At 39.5% G+C, this 24,106-nt stretch overlaps 1 protein-coding gene across 3 annotated transcripts in view; it reads right to left on the reverse strand.

The window, feature by feature from the left end:
- Positions 1-18,064, reverse strand: part of LOC111867354 (transcriptional activator protein Pur-beta) — a 149,253-nt gene extending 131,189 nt beyond the window's left edge. For all 3 annotated transcript variants that reach the window (XM_023857134.2, XM_023857133.2, XM_023857135.2), the window contains exons 1-2: positions 17,772-18,064; positions 2,416-2,475 (exon numbers count right to left, since the gene is read on the reverse strand). In XM_023857134.2, coding sequence (XP_023712902.1) covers positions 2,416-2,475; positions 17,772-17,814 — 103 coding nt within the window. In that variant the 5' untranslated portion in view covers positions 17,815-18,064. The remainder of the gene's footprint in view (positions 1-2,415; positions 2,476-17,771) is intronic.
- Positions 18,065-24,106: the final 6,042 nt, after the last annotated feature.

Here is a 24,106-nt window from a genome sequence, read left to right on the forward strand (position 1 = left end):
AATATTCACCAATCAATGAAGCAGAGAAACTGGTATATATGCATAATTATAAGAATGCCAGCGATAACTGCAAATATGGTGTGTGTGCGTACATACAAGGTCTGGCAAATAAGTTTCAAGGCTCGTTTCTAACATCACACCAGGCGATCTAGCAACACTGTTGCCTGGAATGTCAAGTGACTTAACAAGACAGAACCCACATTCAAATTCTGGACAAGCTGTGTTCAGTATTCGCTGCACAGTAGCACGTCAGAGCATTGTGTGTCATCAAAATTTTCCAGATGTGAAAATGGAAAGTATGACTGGACAGCGAACGTGAATTTTAGTAATGAACTGCAGAAATTGGCAAGTGAAATGCTACTGATGCTAAAAACAGTTTATGGTGAATACCCAGGCCAGAGAAGTCAAAGTCTAACACCAAAAACTGTTGAGGAATGCCGTCTTTTGGGATGCGGTGCCATGTAGATCTTGTGGAAGTGACATTTCGGAGGAACATCACATAAGACGGCATTCTTCATAGAGACGGCTGTGAAAACCTCAAATTCTACAAAAAATAAAATGTTCATTTGTTTTTCAAACAGAGGGGTATCATCTATTTTGAATCTGTACCCGAAGGGACCACTGTTAATCACACATTCCATGTGAAGATGCTGAAAAGGCTTATTGATGCTGTGAGGCGCATGCGAGGAGAGTTGTGGACAGATCGCTCACTGATTCATCACAACATGCCAGCTCATTCTTGGCTTCAGAGTATTGCAGTATTTAGCAGGAAAAGGCACAGATCTTCCACCATACTCTCCTTACTTGGCTCCAGCCGACCTCTGGCTGCTTCCAGAACTCAAGAATGTGCTGAAAGGAAAGCGTTTCTTGGACAGTGAGGACACTAAATCATCTGTGAAAAAAAAAATGATACACGGTGTATCCAGGATTCGTTAGGACTCTTTTTTTTTTAATTTTGTCCTGCAATGCCATCTACTGGCGAGTTGCGGCATTAAGAATCTTGAAGTTTCAACTGTGGCTGTCTATAATTTCAAAGCGCAAGCATCGCTGCATCATGTGTTCCGACCCTGTATGTAACAGTACTGTTCTGACGCTCGCCGGACAGTGGCGGTTGAACAGAGAGCCAACATAAAATATTGTTTGAAGTCAGGCAAAAGAGCCGGAGAAGCATATGAAATTATGGAAAGCGTGTACGATAATGATTGTTTGAGTCGCTCAAACATTTTTCGATGGTATGCTGTATTTCGTGACGGCAAGGGGCAAATTGAAGACACTCCACGTGCATCAAAGCCAAGAACAAGTCGCACTGAAGAAAATGTGAAAAAAGAGAGCGAAATCCTTGCAGCAGACAGATGTGTTTCTGCAAGACTCATCGAGGAGCTTGAATACCAAGAAGTACTCTGCATTAAATTTTGACCGAGAATTTAGGCAAATGAAAGATCTGTGCGCGGTTTGTACTCTACGCGCTGTCAGGTGATGAAAAACATGCCAGAGTGGAACACTGAAAAGACATGTTACGGTCGGCCTAAAGTGATACAAAATTTACAAAATCAATTGTTACTGGTGATAAGACAAGGCGTTTTCAATATGAGCCTATCACAAATCAGCAGATTGCAGCATGGTTGAGCCCAAAGAAGCCAGCCGAAACAAAGAAAGTGTGCATGCAAAAGAGCCGAGTAATCACTCACAAGGAATTTCTGCCAGAAGGTCAAACAGTGGATTCTGATTATCATCTCGGAGTCCTCCTTCGTTTATGGGCGAGAATTCTTCGAATTCAACCTGAATATCGAAAGCAAGGTTCCTGGTCACTCCTTCACGACAATGCTCCACCCCACAAATCAAAGATCATGCACGATTTTTTGGCCACAAAAGGGATCACAGTCCTTTATCATCCTCCATATTCACCAGATTTCGCTCCAGCAGATTTCTGGTTGTTCCCAAAAGTTAATTTGGCAATGAAAGCAGACCATCACGACACCATCCAGGAGATTCAAAGGGAATCTACAGCAGTTTTAAATGCAATTCCACAAAAGGAGTACAGTGACCGTTTTCGAAAACTTTTCAATCAATTCCAGCTATGTACCGATTCAAATGGAGACTATTTTGAATAAAAAGAGTGAAATTTTGAAAAGAATTCACGTCTTGTATTTTTAATGAACACAGTCCTAACAGAACCTGGACACACTGTGTACATTCCTGTTCAGGTTTTTAAAAACTGTTCTGAACCATGGCCGAAGAACTGGGAACATTGTAAAGAACTGGAGGGACTTTATTTTGAAAAATGTTGGTCTACTAATATCTGCAGCTTTTTAGAATACATTTTTAAAAAATCGTCTAAAAACTTATTTGCCCGACCTTGTATACTCATACACATATATACATAAATGTATCTGAAAATTTTGCATACACACTCACCAGAATCAAAGTCTGAGCTTCCGCCAGTTTCCAGACCTCCCGCCTGACCATGATATTTACCTGTGAAACAAAAAGTTACATTGTCAAAATGAGTCACACAGATTCCACTGTCCTTCATCATCAGACATAAAAAATGTATTACGGTCTCTGAAAATCTTGTGCCCATAGTATGGAAAGTCAATAAATACTAGCAGTAAAAGGTAAAAGATAAAGGTATCCCTGTAACAGGCCGTGAAGGCCTATAGGTTTTTGAGATGTAGAGGCTCCCACATTTTCTCTAGACAACCAGCTCACAGATGGTGGTAAGGTTGTCAGCCTAATTCGCCAGCCGCCCCTTGCCCCCAGGAAGATTCCTGGTAATCATTTCTCTTAGAGGTTGAGTCGACCCCAGGGCCATGGTGCACCTGGAATGATTAGGTAAACTGAAAAATTTCACTTCATCGGGACTCGAACCCACGACCTTCAGGACCTCAACCAACCACATTATTGTGTGCACCAAAAATACTAGCAATAGTTAAAAAAGAAGAAAAACTATCCCTGTAACAGGCCTAGGAAGCCCATAGGGTTGTGAGACCTTGAGGCTCCCACATTATATAGACAATCGGCTCAAAGATGGCAGTGAGGTTGTCAGCCTTACGTGCCTGCTGCACTTTACCCCCAAGGAAAATTCCTGGTACTCATTTCTGTTAGAGGCTGAATCGACCCCATGTCAGCAATAGTTTTACATTATTAAAATATAATCACAATGATGCTGATGAATCAACTGATGCACATGAACAACAACTGCACGTAATAACCACCTTAAGTCATTCAACTGCAAAAAATCTAATAACCATAGAATCACGCTGTTTCCTTCTAGATCAATTAGTAACAAAGTATGAAATTTTGGTAGACATGTAGTGTACAGGACTTTTCAAAGTTTACCAAATTTCTCAAGGGCTAAAGATGAAATCTTTCTTCAAATCTACAAAAATAAGAGCCTAGGATGTAAGAAATAGAAGGCAGTCACAAAACTGGTTGCGGGTCACACTGCAGTCTCAACCTCTGCCAGAAAATAAAATCCCATTGCTAATAAAATATATCTTCAGTGAAATCATGATTTAATGTATATAAGTGTAGATCAACAGAGAAGGTTATCTGTGGAAACTGCGGCTAGGGTGGGAATTGCATATTTCAAGGGTTCCTGTATTTGAGCATAGAGAAGATCATGTGTCTGTGTATTAAGAGTTATAGGACTGAACACTGGGCAGCAATGAATTTCTGACAGCAAATTTCCATTGCTGATAATGTGCTTAAACAATGACTTCATGATGTAATGTTTACAGGATTGTGCCACTGGTGGGCTCATCTGTGAAAACTGTTTATTTTGAAATATTTGTATACAACTGGGTGGTGAAAAGCAGTAGTGTGCAGTATGTATACAATGATGGGGAAATTTTTTTTTAACTTTTGTTGCATCTGATGTCATTCACAAAGTGCATGTTAAATCAAGAAACCCTTACAAACTCTACATGGGGAAAAATGGTGGGTACAGTGGTAAAGTGGAAATAATAGCTACTATTTAAATTTCTAATGTGTCTGCCAGTATTATCAGGGCAGTGGCAGAAGAAATATTAAAATGTAAGTTAGATTTTGCGGGATTACAGGAGGTCAGATGGGACGGAGGTGGCATCGCACCAGCAGGAGACTATACATTTTTCTATTGAAAGGGGAATGAAAATCATAAATTGGGTACAGGTTTTTTCATACATAAGAGAATTATCAGCAGTTACGAGGGTAGAGTTCGTTAGTGATAGGATATCATATACAGGTATAATACTAAGAGGTCGCTGGTGTGATATAATTGTTACGAATGTTCACACCCCACACAAGATAAAATTGATGACTTAAAGATAGACTATATGAAGAACTGGAACATGTAGTTGATAAATTCCTGAAGTAACCTATGAAAATTTTGTTAGGAGATTATCATATTAAAGACAAATACAAGGAAGGAAATTTTATCAAATTTTATAAATTTCCGAACTCTAAGCAATTTCCAAATTTATCTCCATTTTTGGGACAACATATCTGTGTGAACAAACTTTTTCCCAGATGAAGTACATCAAGTCGAAATACAGGGCAAATTTATCCAATGAATATTTTTAAAGTCGCTACTTATGATTAGCGTTTCAAAATTTGAACCTCAACTTAATCAGATTTTAAGAATGCAAAAAGAGTTCCATCATTCATATACCTAGAGTTATTAATTTCTAATTTTATCCGGCCCATTGAAAGTGCTGAATTACCTAACGTGGCCCACAGTTTGAAAAGTTTGAAGACCCCTGCTTTAGAATATGCCATTAGGAAGGCTCAGGAAAAGCAGGTGGAAGTGAAATCATTTGGAACAAATCAGCTGTTGGTCCGTGCCGATGATCTGAATCTATTAGGTGATAATATAGAAGCCATACAGAGAAACATAAAAACTTTAATTGACGCAAGTACAGAGGTTAGTCTAGAAGTAAACACAGAGAAATCTAAGTATATGTTGCTGTCTCATCACCAAAAATGTGGAGCAAAATCATGACATAAAGATAGGAAATAGATTTTTTGAAAATGTGGCAGAGTTCAGATATCTGGGAACAATGATAACGGATCGAAACCTGATTCAGGAGGAAATTAAGAAGGGATTGAACTAGGGTAATGATTGCTACTGTACTGCCGTAGCGACTAGGGGTGGGTAGTTACACAATACTTCTACACTCCGCCAGCCAACTCTCTTTGGCTATTCCCACCGCTGTCTCCAAATTGTACAGTTCCAGGGGAGGGGGCTCGGGAAATTTATTATACACTGACGTAGCTGCCGCCTTGGCTTGAGTTTGCAATTCTCCTAAAGGATTTGGGGAGATGCAGGAGCATTCAGGGAGGATGGTAACACTTGAGGCTGACTTCTGCTGATTATGATAAAATGGTAACACAATATGAGAGATAAAATTTCTAGTAAACATGGTTCGGGTATTGGACAGAGTAGCCAACCATATCCAGGAGACACTATTAGTTGGCAATGAGTTAAGAGTTGTTAACATGCATATATCACACACTATTGCAAAATCCAGTACAAACTTCCTTCAGTAACACAGCAGCATTTACGATCAGAAACTCCCTTAGATTTGACGATATATCTAATGCATGCAATGGTAGTACTGTCACTGCATGCACTCAGACAGACCATACTTTTGGGCAAAGAAAGAGTGCACATTTCAAGCTTCAAGCAGACAGGCATAATGACAGTTACTGACAAGTTCCAGTTTTTGTTGGGAAACATCATAGTGAGCATATAGTCTCATGAAGGAAAGCTTATGAACCCAGGTTCCATCATACAAAACCAACAGAGAGCTAAATGTCATGAGTGCTTGGCAGGAAGACACAAAGTCATACACAGGGGTGCACCAGCAACTGCCACTGATGCAGCACATGTGGAATGTTTCTGCAGTGGTAGAAGGAAGACATAGCATTTTTGTGTATACTTGCAGTACAAGTAGGAAATCCATCACAAAGTTTTCAATCCTTGTCAAACACCTGAAAAAGCAGGTCTGTACAAACTTCTTTTCAGATATGCTGAAGAAATATCAGCATTTTATGCGCACTGTTAATGTCAAAAAGAAAGAGGAGACATCTCTTTGAATGATGGGTGCTCTAGAAGCGAAGCATGTCATATTTTTTCCATTTAGAGAGTTGTGCTTGACAATCCTTTGCTACATGTTGACTTAGAAACAAAGAGAACTGCCAGAATATTCTGTTACGAGGGTAAGTCTGAAATTATCCGCACTTTCTCCATAACACATCTTTAGATTTGTCACACTGCCTCCTACGCATACATTGTTAGAGTTGGTACTACTGTGGTCACGTGATCGAAGTTTTACCTTGATCGCATCATTTTCCTTGATATTGTGACAGTGTAAACATGGTCGCTCTGCTAGCAGTGTGCACCAATGATTAACAAAGAATAGTGATCTGATTTTTCTGGTTGGAAGGTGTGTCAGGGGCTGAAATTCATATGTGGGTTCATCACTATGAGCCAGAATCCAAAAGCCAGAGTATGGCGTGGAAACACCCAGGATCGCAAACGAAGATGAAATTCAAGACTCAATCTTTCGTGGGAAAGGTGATGCTAACCGTTTTTTGGGACTCAAAAAGGCCTATACTGGAAGACTACCTGGAAAAAGGGTGTACGATCAACAGTGCAAGATACAGTGATTTGCTGGCCAACAGTCTGAAGGCAGCAATTCGCACCAAACGCTGAGGCCTACTGTCGAAGAAAGTGCTGTTGTTGCATGACAATGAACACTCACACAAGGCCAGCCAGACCGTTGAAACCATTATCCATGTGTGTTTCGAGGTGCTGGAACACCCTGCCTACAGCCCAGATCTTGCCCTTTCCGACTATCATCTCTTTGGACCCCTCAAAGATGTTTTACAAGGTTTTTGATTTTCTACGGACAAAGAAGTGGGGGAAGCGGTGCACAGATGGTTGCACGACCAACCAAAAACCTTCTTCGTGGAGGGAATACGCAAGCTTTTGGACCGCTGGACCAAGTGCATCGAAAAGGGAGGAGACTATGTAGAAAAATGAAGTACTTGTTCAACCCCCTACTTTTGTATATATGGATTGGAAAAACAAGAGTGCGGATAATTTTTGACTTACCTACGTATTTTTCTCCACACCAACATAGCATCATATTGCCTGACTGGGTCCGGGAAGTGCCGATATATAATTTCCCAAACCCACTAGGTGAAAAACCACTTCTAGAACAATGGTCTGAACCTACAGATTCCATCAACAAAGTTGTTACAGCACATTATTCTGTTTCACTACATACAGTTAGTGCCCTGACTGACTGACTGACTGACTGACTGACTGACTGACTGCTTTACCAACAAATTACCCTTCACAGGAATCAAAATGAGTGGAGGAAGGACACACAAATGCTGCAACATATCGTTCCTACTAATTTGTTGTATCTATGGCATGTACTGACCTTCTACAATTTTGCTTCTAGATATATAGCTGAGTTATGAAAATGCTGAAGAGTTTAAAATTATTATTGCCATAAACGATGTGTTGAGATAAATTAATGGAGGGGCTGACAATTTTCAACTGGCAATTCAGAGTGATGAATCTGTCATGCTTCAAACATACTGTTCTGTACGAGAAAATGTGATCTTCCATAAGGCACTGGCTATTTATTTTTTTTATTGTTAGTGGGGTGGGACTAAGTCCCTTGTACTGCGGCCACTTCTGGCCTATTGTACCAGCCCGATGATAGGTGAGGGTGATTGTGGAGCAATTGGTGGAATGAAGATGGGCAGAGGAGACCGAAGTACTCGGAGAAAACCTGCCCCAGCACCACTTTGTCCACCACAAATCCCACTGGCTATGTAACTGGACAAGATATGAAATCGAAAGGAAAAAGTTTATTGCTACATGCACCCTTCTCAAAGAGTAATAAGGTAGAAAAATGTAATTGTAATAAACATCAAAACTTATGCCTCTACCATGAAACATTTGCTGCAAAATAAATTTCTGCATAACTACATCAAGTACTTTCCAAAGCTGCTAAATTATGTCAAGAGTAAAGCAAATAAGATCTATTTGTTCCATGCATTATGTAAAGAAATGGGTTTCCTTCATATCAAACTCTTCTTTAAGCAGCCAGCATTAAAAATATTATTCCTTGCAGAAGCAGAGTTATCAAATGGCTAACTCACTGACCAAATGTTATTTAAAAATTTTGAGATTTCTGACTCATTTCACAATTTTGTGGAATTTACTATATAATTCATGGGTAATTAACAGATGTAGAATAATTATATATGTTACGATCATTTAAAAATTTTTCACTCATCCTTGGTACACTTACAAAAGCCTCAATTTCTACATACACCTGGTATCTGAATTTCATTCAGTTTAGTGAAATATGTCCCAAGCTGCTTGGCAATGTGATGGAGATATCAGGCCACGCATTTCACATTTCTAAACTAACACGTATCAATACAAAGTTGCCCAGGATGTTAAAATTTTAGCCATAAATCGGTTACATGACTAATATACAACTTTTGCAGCTTTCTTTTCCTTTCCACTCATTTTACATCATGTGGTGATGCAACTGTTACCAACTGCAACAGGAAACAGTCTTTCTAATTGGAAATGAATGAATTATAACATAAATGTTACATCACTAGGCCATCAGATTTTGTCTCTGTATAAAACAGCCAATTTAGCTTAACATGCTGTCACATGATATAGAGACTACAGACGAGGCTCGGATGGGTACTTGGATTTACTGCACACTTATAAAACTCGTTGCTATGCTTCACAAATCAGTATCACACACAGACTAGTGTTCTCAGTCTGTTACAGTCGCCACTGGTAGCAGCTTCCAATGGTGGACATACTCCTTCCTCTTACTTCCCAAACTATCCCTGGCCTCAGCTACCAGCTTATCACAGCAACAACTCATGATGACTGAACTGCAGGTCTCGAATTCATTAACTCACAATCAATCCTTCATTTCACTAACTCCACTAACTAACTCTGTCCACCAATAACTTGTTCTTCTTATAACATCTCGGCATGGACCATGCACAAAACATCGTTACTCTATTGCAGTGCAAAAATTGATGCAGATACATAGCTCGATTTTGCCATACATTGCACACAAAACGAAACATCAAGCCGAAAAAGCATTCATGTAAAAACAATGTGTGTTCACAGCATGGTGTCACGTGGCAGACTGATGCAACAGGCTTTCCAAAGTGTGACCTTGGCCTGCCCCCTCATTGTCTTTCACCGAAATACCCACAGCCCGGGAACTTTCCGATAGCAACTCGTAATTTTACTATTCCTTTTGAATGTACCGATCGTGTTTTAAAATGTATTTTCCCAAGCTCTACTACTACTGCATAAATTTCTCAATGCTACCAATGCATTTCAGATTTGAGATTCAATTTTCAAATTACCATGTTTTCCACTGTCTTGATGAAGTTCCTTCCTAACTACACCACAACACATTTGTCTCTATTAGTCGGATCTTCTAAAATACCAGGCTCAATTTCACTTAAATACCACCTCTTCCCTCTTAAATTTTATCAATTTGACTGTGTCACCCAACCAGGATTAGTGGAAGATTCTATTATTGAAAAAAATTTGAGGAGGGAGATAAAACTGAAGTGTATCAGGCAGCCACAACATTTTGAATACGTGCAAGAACTACTTCCCTGTCACTGAATGTACACAGGGTCAGTGATGTTAGGCAAATAGAAATACATGCATCTGAACCATCACTACCTAATTCTACTCCCTCTGATTCTGAAATTGCTACTGCAAATTTGAAAAGGTATAAATCGCCAGGTAGTGATAAAGTTCCATCAGAACTGATACAGGGTGCATCAGAAAGAATGGATGGATTTCACAGGGAAATAAAATTCATAAGGCTTCATCAAATCCAAATTTTATTGTTACCATCAGATTCGCCAATACATGCAGTTTATTTGTGGAATACAATATTATCCATATGACGTCCTTGGCTTCTGATACAGACATTGAGGCATTTTCTGAAGTTATTCTTCACTCTTGCGGTCATATCTGGTGGAATCGCCGCGATTTCTTCTCGAATCACTGTCTTCAACTCGTCCAGTGTATGTGGTCGATGTTTATAAACCTTCACCTTCAAATGGCCCCAAAGGAAGAAATCGCAGGGCACAAGATCGGGCGAATGTGCAGACCAAGGAATGTCACCGCAATGCGAGATGACGTTAGGTTCAACCTAGGTTGAACCTGTGGCACGAAATGAAGCCACCCACTGCAAAATTGTGTTCCGAGTAGGGATCCTATCGTGGCGTCCAAGCCGAAATGAGTGCTACAGTGACCGGTGTTTCATCACCACTATGCAGAGCAAAATCATGACATAAGCATAGTTAACAGTTCCTCTGAAAATGTAGCACAGTTCAAATATTTGAAAGAACAGCAATTCAAAATTTGATTCAGGAGGAAATTAAGAGGGTACTGAATTTGGATAATGCTTGCTACCATTAAGTCCAGATCCATTTGTCTTCTCATCTGCTGTCTAAAACCGTAAAAATTAGAATATACCAAACTATAATTTCGCCTGTGGTTCTGTATGGATGTGAAACGTGGTCTCTGACGTTAAAGGAGGAACACAGACTGAGGATGTTTGACAACAGGGTGCCAAGGAGAATACTTGGATCAAAGAGTGATGAAGTGATAGGAGGTTGGAGATAACTGCATAATGAGGAGCTTCATAACTTATGTACCCTTCACCCAATATCATTAGAATGATCAAGTCACGGAGGAAGTGATGGACAGTGCATGTAGCACGAATGGAGATGAGGCATGTGTAAAGAATACTGGTGAGAAAGCTATAATGAAAGAGACCACTAGGAGGAACAAGATCTAGGTGGAGAGAAAGTATTAAAATGCATCTTACAGAGATAGGGTGGGGTGGTATGGACTGGGCCCATCTGGCTAAGGATAGGGACCAGTGGAAAGCTCTTGCAAAAACTCTAATGAACCTTTGGGTTCCATAAAATTCTGAGAAGTTCGTGGGTGGCTGCACAACTGGCGACTTCTCAAGAAGGGCTCAGCTCCATGAAGCTAGTCATCCAATCAGGAAGAGCTGGAGTATATTTATGCAGTCTGTATTCTGGGAAATGTTGTATTCTTAGCAAGTGGAATTTTTCAAATATAAATGTTACCCTAACCCCATTATTATAGCTCTGTCAGTCTCAAAATATCCTCTCCACCTACCTATGCACTGAAATCAAACAAAATGTTCACGTGACACATATGGAATTTGTCAAACATACTTTCAAGCACACCATGGAAACTATGTGGGACAGAAAATGATATTTTGCCTATGAGAATTTCAAACACCTACCAGACAGTAAGTGGTGTTAAACGTATTCAATGTCAAACATTTTTCATGCATTTTAGGAGATCTGACACTGTCATATGTCAAGAAACATCCGCGACACAGAACCATGAATTTCTTGGCACCTGGTGGACCTATGGATTAAATGAAAACTAAAGATTAATCAAAATTCTGAATGGCTCCAAAGTCATGTGAATATATCATAACAATCTGAGATCAGTGTTTCAAAATATATCTTTAAATCAGGATAAAAGGTAAGGTAAAACTGTCCCTGTGCTTTATTAATTAAACACAATGCCATGAATATGTATGACGGGAAGTCATAATGTTTTAATAATCACCATCAGAAAATCATAATTTCAAAATATCGTTCTGTATAGGAGGAGATAAAGCATTTCCAGAGCTTGCCAAACAGTCAAATTTTCCAGCTCCAAGTGGACAGAGGGAGCGAATGGAAGGGGCGGAAACAAAATGGCAATGTTGGTTGAGAAAGTGGAGGCTTGAGCTGTGATACAGTTCTTGCATTTGCAAGGGAAGTCTGCCAGGGAGATCCACGACAAGATGACCACTGTGTATCAGGAAGGTGTACCATCATATAACACAGCGGCCAGGTGGAAGAGGTGCTTTCATTGTGGACAAACCTCGAAGATGAACCCAGAAGTGAAAGACCATCACTCGCTTAGGAACTGGGAATTGTGGCACAGGTGGAATCTTTGATCCTATCTGATAGGCACATAACTATCAAAGCTATTGTTCATGAGGTCCACATTAGCCATGGGTCAGTTTTCAACATCATCTATGACAAGTTACACGTGACAAAGGTCGTTGTGCGTTGGGTGCCACAATTGTTGAGACCAGTACCAAAAAGCAATGGATGGATGTGGCAAAGAAACTTTTGCAGTTGTGTCAAGAGGAAAAGGTGGAATTTTTCAACTCCTGATCACGATGGATGAATGCTGGGTCTATCATTATGACCCCGAAACAAAGGAAATAAGCAAGTAGTGGAAACATGCAGGCTCGCCACCACCAAAGAATGCCAAATCCAAGCCATCATCAGGAATGGTGATGTTGAGCGTGTTCTGAGATCGGCGAGATATCATCATGACCGACTATGGGCAATAGGGCATCACTATTACTGGTGAGTACTACCAGAACCTTATGAGAAAATTATGGGAGGAAATCAAGAAAAAGCGACATGGAATGCTGGGAAAAGATTGCAACTTCTTCACGACAACACACCGGCTCATGCTGCTCATGCTATGATGACACTTGCTGCCAGTTTGGGATATGAAATTCTCCCCCATCCATCATATTCACCAGATCTAGCATCCAGCGACTTCTTCCTCTTTCCACGGCTAAAGATGCCACTTTGTGGTGTCTCTGTTTCTTCTGGGTAATATTTTATATGCATGACATTGCAATATTAGTGTCTATATGTACTGATAATTACCAATCACATTGTAATAGTAGTTTCCGCATGTATTGGTATGTCCTTCTGAAGACGGTAGCTCCGACCAAAACATGTCAAGGATAGATTAAAAAAAAGCATCAATCGCACTGGACGGCATTATTAATTTTTTATACTATTACTAGTGTGACAGACTAGGATGAACCAAGACAAATTGTCTAGAACAATGAAGATCCAACATCAATTTATTCTAATTCTGTATCAACATACAGCACCGGAAGAATAAAGGCATCAATTGGCATCTGTATATCATGTAGAATCATCCTCTGTCATGCCTAATGCAGAAGAATTCAGTGCAATTAAACATATTATGCAATGTATAACACAGTAAAATATAATTTAAAGTGGCCGTTCTTCCAAGACTCTCCAATCCATTCTCAATGTACCTTGGTACATAAACAACCACAGGATATGCGAAGATCTACAAATGAAGACACTGCTCAGTGAAATAAAAATGAGGACTACCAAATACTTAAGATAATTAGAAAACCACATTAATGCACTAGCAGTGAACCTACGAGACAATAGCGAGACTACACAGACTTAAAAGAGACCCCAGTTATGAAAAGTGAGAATAGTTTAACTCTCAAACACTCAGCGCGCCGATCCATTCGTGCATCAGGTAATAACCAGAACACTCAGGAGGTCGATCTATTGGCTCCGTTTAAATCATGTTCTTTTATTTATATAAATAGCTTAAAGGTTGAAGCACAAGATGGTACCTTATTCTCAATACAATAAGCAGCATATCAGAAATGCTGAACATCTCACCAGCACTGCAGAAGAAGCAAACTAATGCAAGTCCAAAACAAATAAGCATTGTCTTCTGAGCAAAAGGGTGCCCTGTGCACACACATGCGTGTGTGCCTCCTGGCCATCTGAGTTATGGTCTGCTAACACCTGGTAGAGTCATGTGTTCACCTTACCTGAGCTAATCCTTCAAACCAAGCTGTTAAAGCAGGCCAATCCAAATCATTATACGGTGCCCCTTACCCAGAATACTACTAGCACCCAATAAACCATCTGGATTACCCTCAGTTCCTATATAGCAGTTACAATACTCGTAGTTAATGTGAAACCATTCTACCAGCCCAACATCATCTCCGCACCACCCCAATGAAATTCTAAAGGACAGCTATGGCTAACTTACACGTCTGTGAAAGCCAGCTGTAAAGGCATTTTACTTGGGGCGTTAAAAAATGATTGACACTAAACGTTTTTTCTTCACAATAACCATTTATTGGAACAAAATACATACAGATTATATTAGAGGTATTCCCAGGCAATGTCTATGCACTTTTGCCATCATTCCCACAGTTTCCATATTTGCACAGCAAACCATTCTTTGGGCATATCCCGGCACCACTGCTGGTCAACTGCCTGAAGCTCGTCATTGGAGGTGAACATCTTACCCCGCATGACGTCTTTCATTACATTGAATAGAGCAGTCGCTAGGGGCAAGATTGGGTGGGTTTGGCGGATGAGGCAGCACGGTGTACCCTAGAGCACCCAGGGTGGCTATGGTCTGCCCTCCAAAGAAACCACACAGTCCACCGTTGCTCGTGACTGTCTGCTTCCATGTTGTCTGAACACTGTCCAAGACTGAACCTGCACACCGTCACGAATGACGCAGCACTGTTTGACCTGTGCGCAGCAGCAATGTCATCTCATGGCCACAGGCAGCACTATAATATGTCTTCCCACATATACCGGTTCACATTTGACAATTCTACATTTCCAGAGTTATGGAGGGAGTGTCAATCATTTTTGAACGACCTAAATATATAGGTTCTTTCCTGAAACCCTTCTCATTGACTCTCATGCCAACCAGCCTTGTAACTTCCCTATATAACCAAGTATATTTCTGAACATACACAAACAACCTTGATGATGAAGCCAACATGTTCCTCCAAACACCAGTACCTGCCCACTAAACTAAATAGTGTCAGAACCCAGAGGATCATTATCTTAGATAGTTAAACATAATATACAAATCTCAAGTTAATAATATTCTGTCTTCTGTCACATTAAGATGTTCAGAATCCATTTTCTCACAGAAGTCCTATACTGCTTTAGTTGGCAGTTAACCAAATTGCTTCAAAATTTAAACCAGTAAAATAATGGCAAGCAAAGTACATTGTGATAATGTATTTAACAGTCTGGAGACTTCCCGAAGCTACATTTTGCTACAATTTGTCAAATAAAGCTATACCCTAGAATAACTTTTAACAATCCTTTCCAGAAAAGAACAGGTATAAGTGAAAACAAAACAGCAAATATTACCCCCTTTTCAAGGGACACGACCTTACCTGTGGTGTATAAAATAAGCTAAATAACATGTCACAAAAAAAAATATCAAAGGTTCATATGTATTGCTTTGGTATGAAATTTATAATTATTATATGATAAAATCAAAAGACAGAACATTCATAACCAAACTTTGAAAATTATAAATGTGACTGTGTGATGGTGTCAATAAAACTTTCAAACATATGGGAAATCCTAAAAAAAAAAATTTAAATTAAAAGATTTAAATCAAAGATGTAACTGTTCCAGACATATGATGTCCTGTACATTACATTCCTGAATTGTTTATTACAAAAAATGTCCCTCACACCACTTAAAATTCACTAAAATTCAAAGAAGCAATAACACTCAGCATTATAACTGTCTAACTAAACACATAAAATTAAATATTATCAATTACGAATATAACAATGGGTCCACCCACTCACTGAAAATATACATTCATCTATTTGCCTGTGACAAGAAAATAATGACATAATTTCTCTCCAATAAAATATATGAGCATTTAATTCCAAGCATTTTTAATTTGTAGCTTACACCATGTTTATTTGAAATACTAACTGAACAATTACACATAAAAGAACACATTCACTCAGGCCTGCAAAATTTTCATATAAATGCAGGAGCCACTCCAGCCAACCTGCAGCAGCCAGAATAAAAAAAAATTCTTGTGTGAGAAATTCCATCATGTCAAACTTCAATTAAACATTTTCATATAAATAAATGCCAGTTCCTTTTATGCTCTTGAAAAAACCAACCATTCAGATATGGGAATAGATATGATAGCACAGAAAAATTAGAGGGATGAGAATGGAATATGACAGAAAAGAGAATGTAATAAAGAAATAAAGAAATGAAAAATCAAGGATGATGGGATTATTCTAATATGGAGAGAAGAATGATGATAGCACAAACAAGTAAAAGGGACGGGAAAGCAGTAGTTGAGCACAAAGGCAACGTGATAAAAATATGATAGTAGTAAAAGATATATAGGAAATAAGAAATTTTACTTGTCATCTATGCCAGATTATGCATTAATGGTAGTATAACAGAAAATTCTAAGCCCACCATGAAAACTGGGATGCAAAAATTCGAAGCCCCACCATTAAAGTTAGAATACAAAAATCATTACATTTTATAAAAACACATTACATACAATTAAATCCATACATCGATGCAACGACAAACAAAATTAACCCCCCAAGAATAAATGAAATATGCATTTTGTCAGCAATATGACAATCTAACACAGTAACATTGCTACAGTCTTTACATTGAAGAACATAACAATGGTCCCAGTGTCATAAAAGGCAATCACACAGACCTTAAGAAGGTCAAGTGAACTCTATGAATAAACCATTACAAAGACAATTACTATTTTCAGAGGCATTAGAGGAACAAGTCTCCTAACCCCTAGCCAATGTAAGATGTTCAATTTTAAAAATATAATTCAAAACCTAACAATATGCTTTCATTATTTAAGGAAAAATGAAAGGCCAAACTTTATAAAGGAGAATCAGACATCAGCCAGTGTCTTGCTAGAATTTAACCATAAGAAAGGTTCAGTTGTTTTAGCACTTACTCCAGCATCAACCAAAGCACACTACACTTGTCATTTTCTTAAACAATACTGCCACCATGATACACTGCCAAATATCATAAATACACTACTTCCAGCCTGGCAACACCATGCTGGTAGCAGTTATTTTTTTGCCACTGTGATGGGAATTGTTGAATTTGAACAGTCATAGCACTCTTTCATAGAATCAATAACCTTCCTCTTAAAAGTCATCATATAACTATCATTAGTTAAAAAAAACAATTCATTTACCATGTGAGACCTAAGGTTCTCACAGTGGTAACTATGAAGTTATTTCAATGGTTTATAGTTTTAAAATTTACACTCCACTTAAACTATCGGACTGATGGCATTTCAAATATACTGTGCACACTGGCCACATGAATTCAAACTACACAACCAATGTAACAAATATTTCCACTACTTCTCAAGTATACCAAGAACGCTTTGCGCCAACAGCCTGCACACTCTCGTAATGACGCTATAAATACGAGTGTGTCTAGACTCACATTATGAATTATCTCACTTTAACTTCAGAAAAACTTGTGACAAATCTGATAAGCTTCACATCACCTGCAATATATTTTCCAGTAAGATTTCAATAACCCCGAAATGACAACAAATATTTCACCACAAGAAAGACCAAACGTTGTGTCGTGGTGTCTTATATGTAGATATCTCCAATATAAACTGAAAAGCAATGATTTCTTATAATATTGCTTTATTTCCTTGCCTGAATATGCAGCAACATAGATATGGTACCCGTGTTTCATGACTAAAGCCGGTGACAACCGTGAAACATTCTTCGCCCACAAATTCCCACACAACCCGCCCCCTTATTAGCTACTTAAAATGAGTGATCGCTGCTTATATTATTGCGATTTCAAACGAAATTCTCCAAATAAAATAGGGCTGTAGCCACGCCATCTTGATTAGTCAGACAACACGAACGTAGTCTACAATATAACAACACATGAAATGCAGCCTTTTGGACGCTCAAATTCAATAATTCCACTGAAAAGCCAATCATTTTTCTTCAGAAACAGTAAACAAGACGGATGTCAGTTCTTACTTTGCCCCTGAGGCTGGTCATCTCCACTCTCTCGGTCAGACATATCCTTCTCTTCGAAAGCGATTTAACCCTCGTTTTCACTGTAAGGAATTTATTCATGCACCGGAACTGCGTCCGCAATTACTTAATACTTGAAAAATAGACCTCTAAAATATCTCCAAAACAAACGAACAAACAATATATAATATATTATATACAGTTAACCGTGTCTCGCTTATGCTAAAACATCGATAAGCCACACATCTCCTGCGACAAAATTCCGAATCAGAAAACGTCTACCACCGAACGCGAACTCCCGGAAGTTACGTTTCTCACTTTGGTCTGCTACAGATGGGCTGTCGTAATTTCACCATACAGCCAGACACACACATCGTATGACAGCTTGCATGTAGGTATATTGGACGACACGCGGGTAAATTATTCTGCCACAACAGATAGGTATGTTACCCGTGTTTCTAATTTAGTAAAATAATATCTCTAATTAACAACCTTCCGGTATCCATATCCAATGAACAATAGGTTATTCTTCTGGCAATTATATGCGAATATTCATACATTTGAATGCTGAAGTAAATGTGAAATTTACGTTTATAGGATTCTTTTCTTGTACATTAATTTGCAAAAGACACGTATTTTGAGTGCAGTGTATTTTATTCGGAAAAATCCAAGAATACGGCCACCAGCAAGGATTTGTAAGTCATTATTAAAACAAATTATATGAGCACCGTAGTTCATTAGTAGTCCGTCACGATTTGTGTATTTCCTTAAGAAACGCTTGCCTGGGCGTTTGTTTGTGAGAGTAACCCATCCACGTTTATTTGCAAGGCACCAGATGCCTAGTATCCCTATTACCCAGTGGCATCGGTTAACCAACACAACTTACCCAAGTAATTCAATGATAATCTTGTAGGTAGCAGATTAGTAAGCGAAAGCATTAATCGCGGTAACCCACACAAATTTGAGAAAACAAGTATGAATTGTAACGGATGTAAACTATATGAAATAAGTCACAAAGCCAACACCAGTTGGTACGTCAATAATTTATCATTCAACGTTTATACAGTTTGTCCGAGGGTACACCAAGGAAACTGGCAACCTCGATTAATTAAAAATGTCGCCTTTTTCAAACAGGCAACTGATTTCCAGATTAAGCCTTGCCGAGACAAGGCGAGCGCGAACGCGAATGCCAGCGCGAACAGGAACGCAATCTATCTAGCAGCCGGACGTAAATGCAGTCACACACACCAGAGCTTCAGAGAGCGGGAAATCCGCGCGAGCAAGCAGGCTACGCTATCAGGTTGAGCGGTCAGGCGGGCAGATCGTACATATCGGGTTGTTCGCGCAGGAATTGTATGGTGGGAATTGCGCGAACAGGCATGCAGTGGCCATTTGATACGTTTTGAGACTACGTTCATTTTCATTCTAACTTAGGCACAATGATCACTATGGTCGTGGTGCAAGGGCCAAGAAGGCCCACCCCTTATACATTCATTGTAACTCTTTTAAATCATGGATTCAGAAAACACAGAAAGGCTCACAGAAGCAGTTAAAGCGAGTGAAGTACTTAATAATATGACCCTCGATGGCTACAAGAACAGCAAAGTAACAAACAAGAAGTGGGGCGAAAAAGGCTCTATTTTATGAATGACAGATAAGTAATATACTAGTTTTCAACAATAATATTAATTTAGTTGTTTTAATTAATGTCAATTTATTTTAATCAGAAAATATCGCGTTCACAGGCGATAAGAAATTTTTACATACAGAGCAACAATTTTCACAAGACAGAAAATGTATATAACCGAGCCATGTAAAGTTGAAGAAGGGTGACTATATGATGAGTTCTATTTAAGACGGAAATCTGTGTGAAATAAATGATATATTAATGCAACAGGATGCTTAAATACAATATTACAATTTAAACTGCGGCGCTTATATTGTTTCGAAAGAACTTAAAGTGGATCCAGACTTCTTCGTCCCATGAGAAATTTTTTCTCAAGCCAGATCTATTTTGTGCCGCCTAGCATAGTCTGTGTGGCGTTTGTCATATATTTATATTAAATTATTATTATTTGTTCAGTTAACTGCACAAAAATAAAATTAGCAGCTTCGTCAACCTTTCGTGCCATCAAAGAAATAAATTAATCGCTTAAGCGCGTTACAAAACATCTGATTCAAGGAAACCACGCGGCAACACAACTGTGACGTGCTCCGTTTCCTGCAAGTTGAGTTTGTCAATCTTCCCGCGTGTTTCATTGCCGTTTCCTCAATTTGCGCTGCTCCATTGAGTAACATGTATTCAACTCGGACTGATAACAATTCTCGATCATCGCGGTTGCGTTTCGGTTGCCAGTTTCCTTGATGTGCGCCCGGCTTTAGAACCCATGAAAACACAGACATCAAACCTGATTCCACGGATTATTAAATGACTGAGAACTTCATATTCGCTGTGAGATTCCTTGGCGTCATAGGTCACTTCGAAGTCTTCCAGTAGGGCTCTTCGATTACGCATGCACCAATTTATGGTATCCGTGGTGTACACGAGGTCTAAAAATAAAGTTCGCGAAATTGTCACCGTATGTTTGTCGTGGCAGCAGTGGACAGAAAACTCTGCATGATGACTTTGGCATAACAACGTTTCAAAACTGAAGTGGAAGATGAAATAAATTGTTTAGTAGTAAAAGTAAAAAAAGTAAAGTAAAGCTATCCCTGTACCAGGCCGTGAAGGCCCATATGGTTGAGAGACGTTGAGGGTCCCACATTAACTAGACAATCGGCTCAAAGATGCCGGTAAGGATTTGCGCCTTAAGCGCCGGCTGCGCTTTACTCCCCAGGAAAATTATTTAATTCCTGGAACTCATTTCTTCTGTTAGAGGCTGAGTAAACCCCAGGGCCTAGTGCGGCTAGAAGGATTAGGTCAACTGAAAAAATTCCAATGACCTCATCGGGACTTCAAGCCGCGACTTTCCGGCTTGTAGCATAGCCCCTCAACCAACTATGCTAGCGCGTGCTCCCATTCGCCCCCATTCATCTGAAAATAGTGGTGGTTGGAACTGACCACTAACTGACAACAAAAGTAAATCAGACTTTAGCAATCACAGATAAATTTTGTTATTCTCTCCTTTTATTGACAATCAGTTTATACAATCTCCAAGTCAATGTGCTGGTTGGTGTACAATTTAATAATTATTTATTGTACACTCTTCATGGTGTGTGCGGGATTAACATCCAGTGATGTTTTCCTCACTTCGTTAGACCTGATGATCAACTTCTTTTGAGTCTTCGATTTTCATGAGGTTGAAAAAGTGGGTTGGAGTGATTTTCTAGTCTGTTGAAGTATTTGGTGCTGTTTTCTCAGATGACTTCTGTTGCGTAAATGTTGTTCATATTTTGGTAGTTCATGATGTTCGATTTTTTCTTTGATTAGGATTGCAGTGCCTCCGAGGGCTGTGTCGTCAGTGTGGCTTGTGTAGTAAAGCTTGTAATTGGGGACATTGAATTAGCTTCTGCTGGTGAAGTGGGTTTCGCTGATTAGCAGGATGTCGATTGAGTTTATGTTTAGAAATATTTTTATATCTTCGTGAGGATTTGGAAGTCCATTGGCATTCCATCGGGCTATTCTTAGGAATTTGGCCATTTATTTCGTTTTGTTGACGAGTGCTGTTAGAATGTTTAGTACGATAGTGTTTTGGACAGGTAAATGCCTAGCAAAAACACCTGATATAAGGATGATGATTTTAGAAAATGTATATGAAATGCTCCCTCGTTGGTGTCTCCACCTTATCGTGATGAGAGGGTTTGAGTATGCCAAGGACCCTGAGAGCTATACCAGCGGTAGCGTAGCTACTGGCAGGGCCTCCCTTGCTGGACAGGTCAAAGGGTAGGCATCAGACGAAGAGAGACACCAAAAACTGATGCCGGAAGCAGCGTCATCAGTAGCGACTTGAAGCACAGAGCAAATGATGCTCGAGATGGTTCAAGTTCGTATAGCAGCAGGCGTGACCAGAGTGGTTTGAACGGCTGCTGTACTGCGATGTGGAAAGCAAATGGAAAAACTACCACATTATCACTTTTCCTGGATAGTCTCTTTCCAAAAACAGAGATACCATATATGCGAGATGTTTCCTCTGGAGGCAAAACAATCCGGAGGTAAACTACTCCCCCAATCGGATCTCCGGGGGGGAGTGTTTCTAGAGGAAATGTCATGCAGGCGTTACAACAAGAAAAAGTGCGAAGATCAGAAGAAACAGCATGGATACAAGATTGGAACATGGAATGTCAGGACCTTGAATCAAGCAGGAAAATTGGAGAATTTGAAAACGGAAATGCAGAAGAATGAAGTGTCTGTGCTAGGTGTCAGCGAAGTGCGGTGGAAAGGACAAGGTGAAATAAGAAGCGGTGATTATACAGTGTATTATTCCGGAGGTGAACGGGCTGAAAGAGGTGTGGCAATAGTGGTGCATAAAAGTGTAGTGAGGAGTGTTGTTAAGAAGATTGCTTGTAATGACAGAATTATTGCTCTGAAGTTAAAGGCGGAACCGGTAGATATACTGATTATACAAGTGTACATGCCAACATCAGAGTATGAAGATGATGAAGTGGAAAAAGTGTATGACACAATTGAAGAAATTCTTCAGGAAGATGGAAGAGGAGACACAAACAGCATCATATTGGGAGACTGGAACAGCATTGTTGGAGATGAACCATATCAGAATATTGTTGGATCACATGGACTAGGAAGACGGAATCACAGAGGTCAAATGCTTATTGACTTTTGTGAACGAAATGGATTGATTGTTACCAACACTTGGTTCAAGAAGCCAAAGAGAAGAATTTACACATGGAAGGCACCTGGGGATTGGAAGAGGCATCAGCTGGACTACATCCTTGTGAAACATCGATTCAGAAACAGTGTGAAGGATGTGAAGACGCTTCCTGGGGCAGACATTGACTCTGACCACAACTTGCTGGTTGCCAAGTTCCGAACCAGGTTGAAGAAAATTATAGGATTTCGAAAGCGCAGACCCAGATGGGATTTGGAGAAGTTATATGCTCAAAGACAAAGCGTGCAAGAGACTCTAGAAGAGAAACTCGGTGCAATTGAAGGTGAAAGCGGAAATGCTGAAGCGCAGTGGAACGATATAAAAGAATGCATGTTAGATACTATCAGTGATTTGGTAGGTAAAGTTGAGAAGATAGCAAGAAAACCATGGGTTACACAGGAGATGATGAGTAAAATGGAGGAGCGAAGGAAATGGAAGAATGTCAACAATGAAGAAGGCAGGAGGAAATACAGGAGACTGAGGAATGAATTGAAAAGAGCCACGGACAGGGCCAAAAAGGAATATCTTGAGAAGATATGTAATGAGATTATGGAATTTCAAAGAACAGGCCGTTATGATTTGATGTACATGAAGACAAAAGAACTAGGATGGAAAGAGAATCATGGGATTCAAAATGTTGGCATCGAAGACTCCCAGGGGAATAGAATAGTAGATCAGAGGCAAGTGCTGAAAATTTGGGAAAATTATATTTCAGAACTATATGATCGACCTAATCGGCCAGAAACCTTAGAAGTTGAACCGGAAGAAGAAGTAGATACAGACGAGAAAGGACCATATATTTTACAAAGTGAGGTGGAAAAAGCTATCAAGGAAATGAGGAAGGGAAAGGCTACAGGAGATGATGATGTACCTGGAGATGTGCTCAAGTTACTGGGAGAAGGTGGTTTGAAAACACTGACAAAACTAATGAACACCATATATGAAAGTGGAGAGTGGCCCAAGGACTTTACAGAAGTTACAATGATTGCCTTAAAGAAAAAGACAAAAGCTACAAAATGCAGCGACCATCGCACAATAAGTCTTATTGCACATACAGCAAAGATAATAGCAAAGATACTTAAAAGAAGAATTGAAAGGAAAATAGAGGATGTACTTGGAGAAGATCAGTTTGGATTTAGAAGAGGAAAAGGAACCAGGGATGCAATTGGGATGATGAGAATTATAGCGGAACGAACTTTGGAGATAGATGAAGAACTGTGTGTTTGCTTCATAGACTGGCAGAAGGCATTTGACCGGGTAAACTGGACCAAATTAATGCAGATCCTGAAAGAAACAGGTATCGATTGGCATGAAAGAAGATTGATTAGCAAATTGTACATGGATCAGAAAGTTAGAGTACGACTGGACAGGGGGGAGACAGGAAGTGTGCAGATTGGAAGAGGAGTTCGACAAGGATGCTGTTTATCACCAATTCTGTTCAACTTGTACAGCGAATGCCTTACCAAGGAAGCTCTGGATGGGCTCGGTGACTTCAAAGTAGGAGGGCAAATT

Source organism: Cryptotermes secundus, unplaced genomic scaffold (assembly GCF_002891405.2).
Source record: "Cryptotermes secundus unplaced genomic scaffold, Csec_1.0 scaffold65, whole genome shotgun sequence".
Taxonomy (NCBI): domain Eukaryota; kingdom Metazoa; phylum Arthropoda; class Insecta; order Blattodea; family Kalotermitidae; genus Cryptotermes; species Cryptotermes secundus.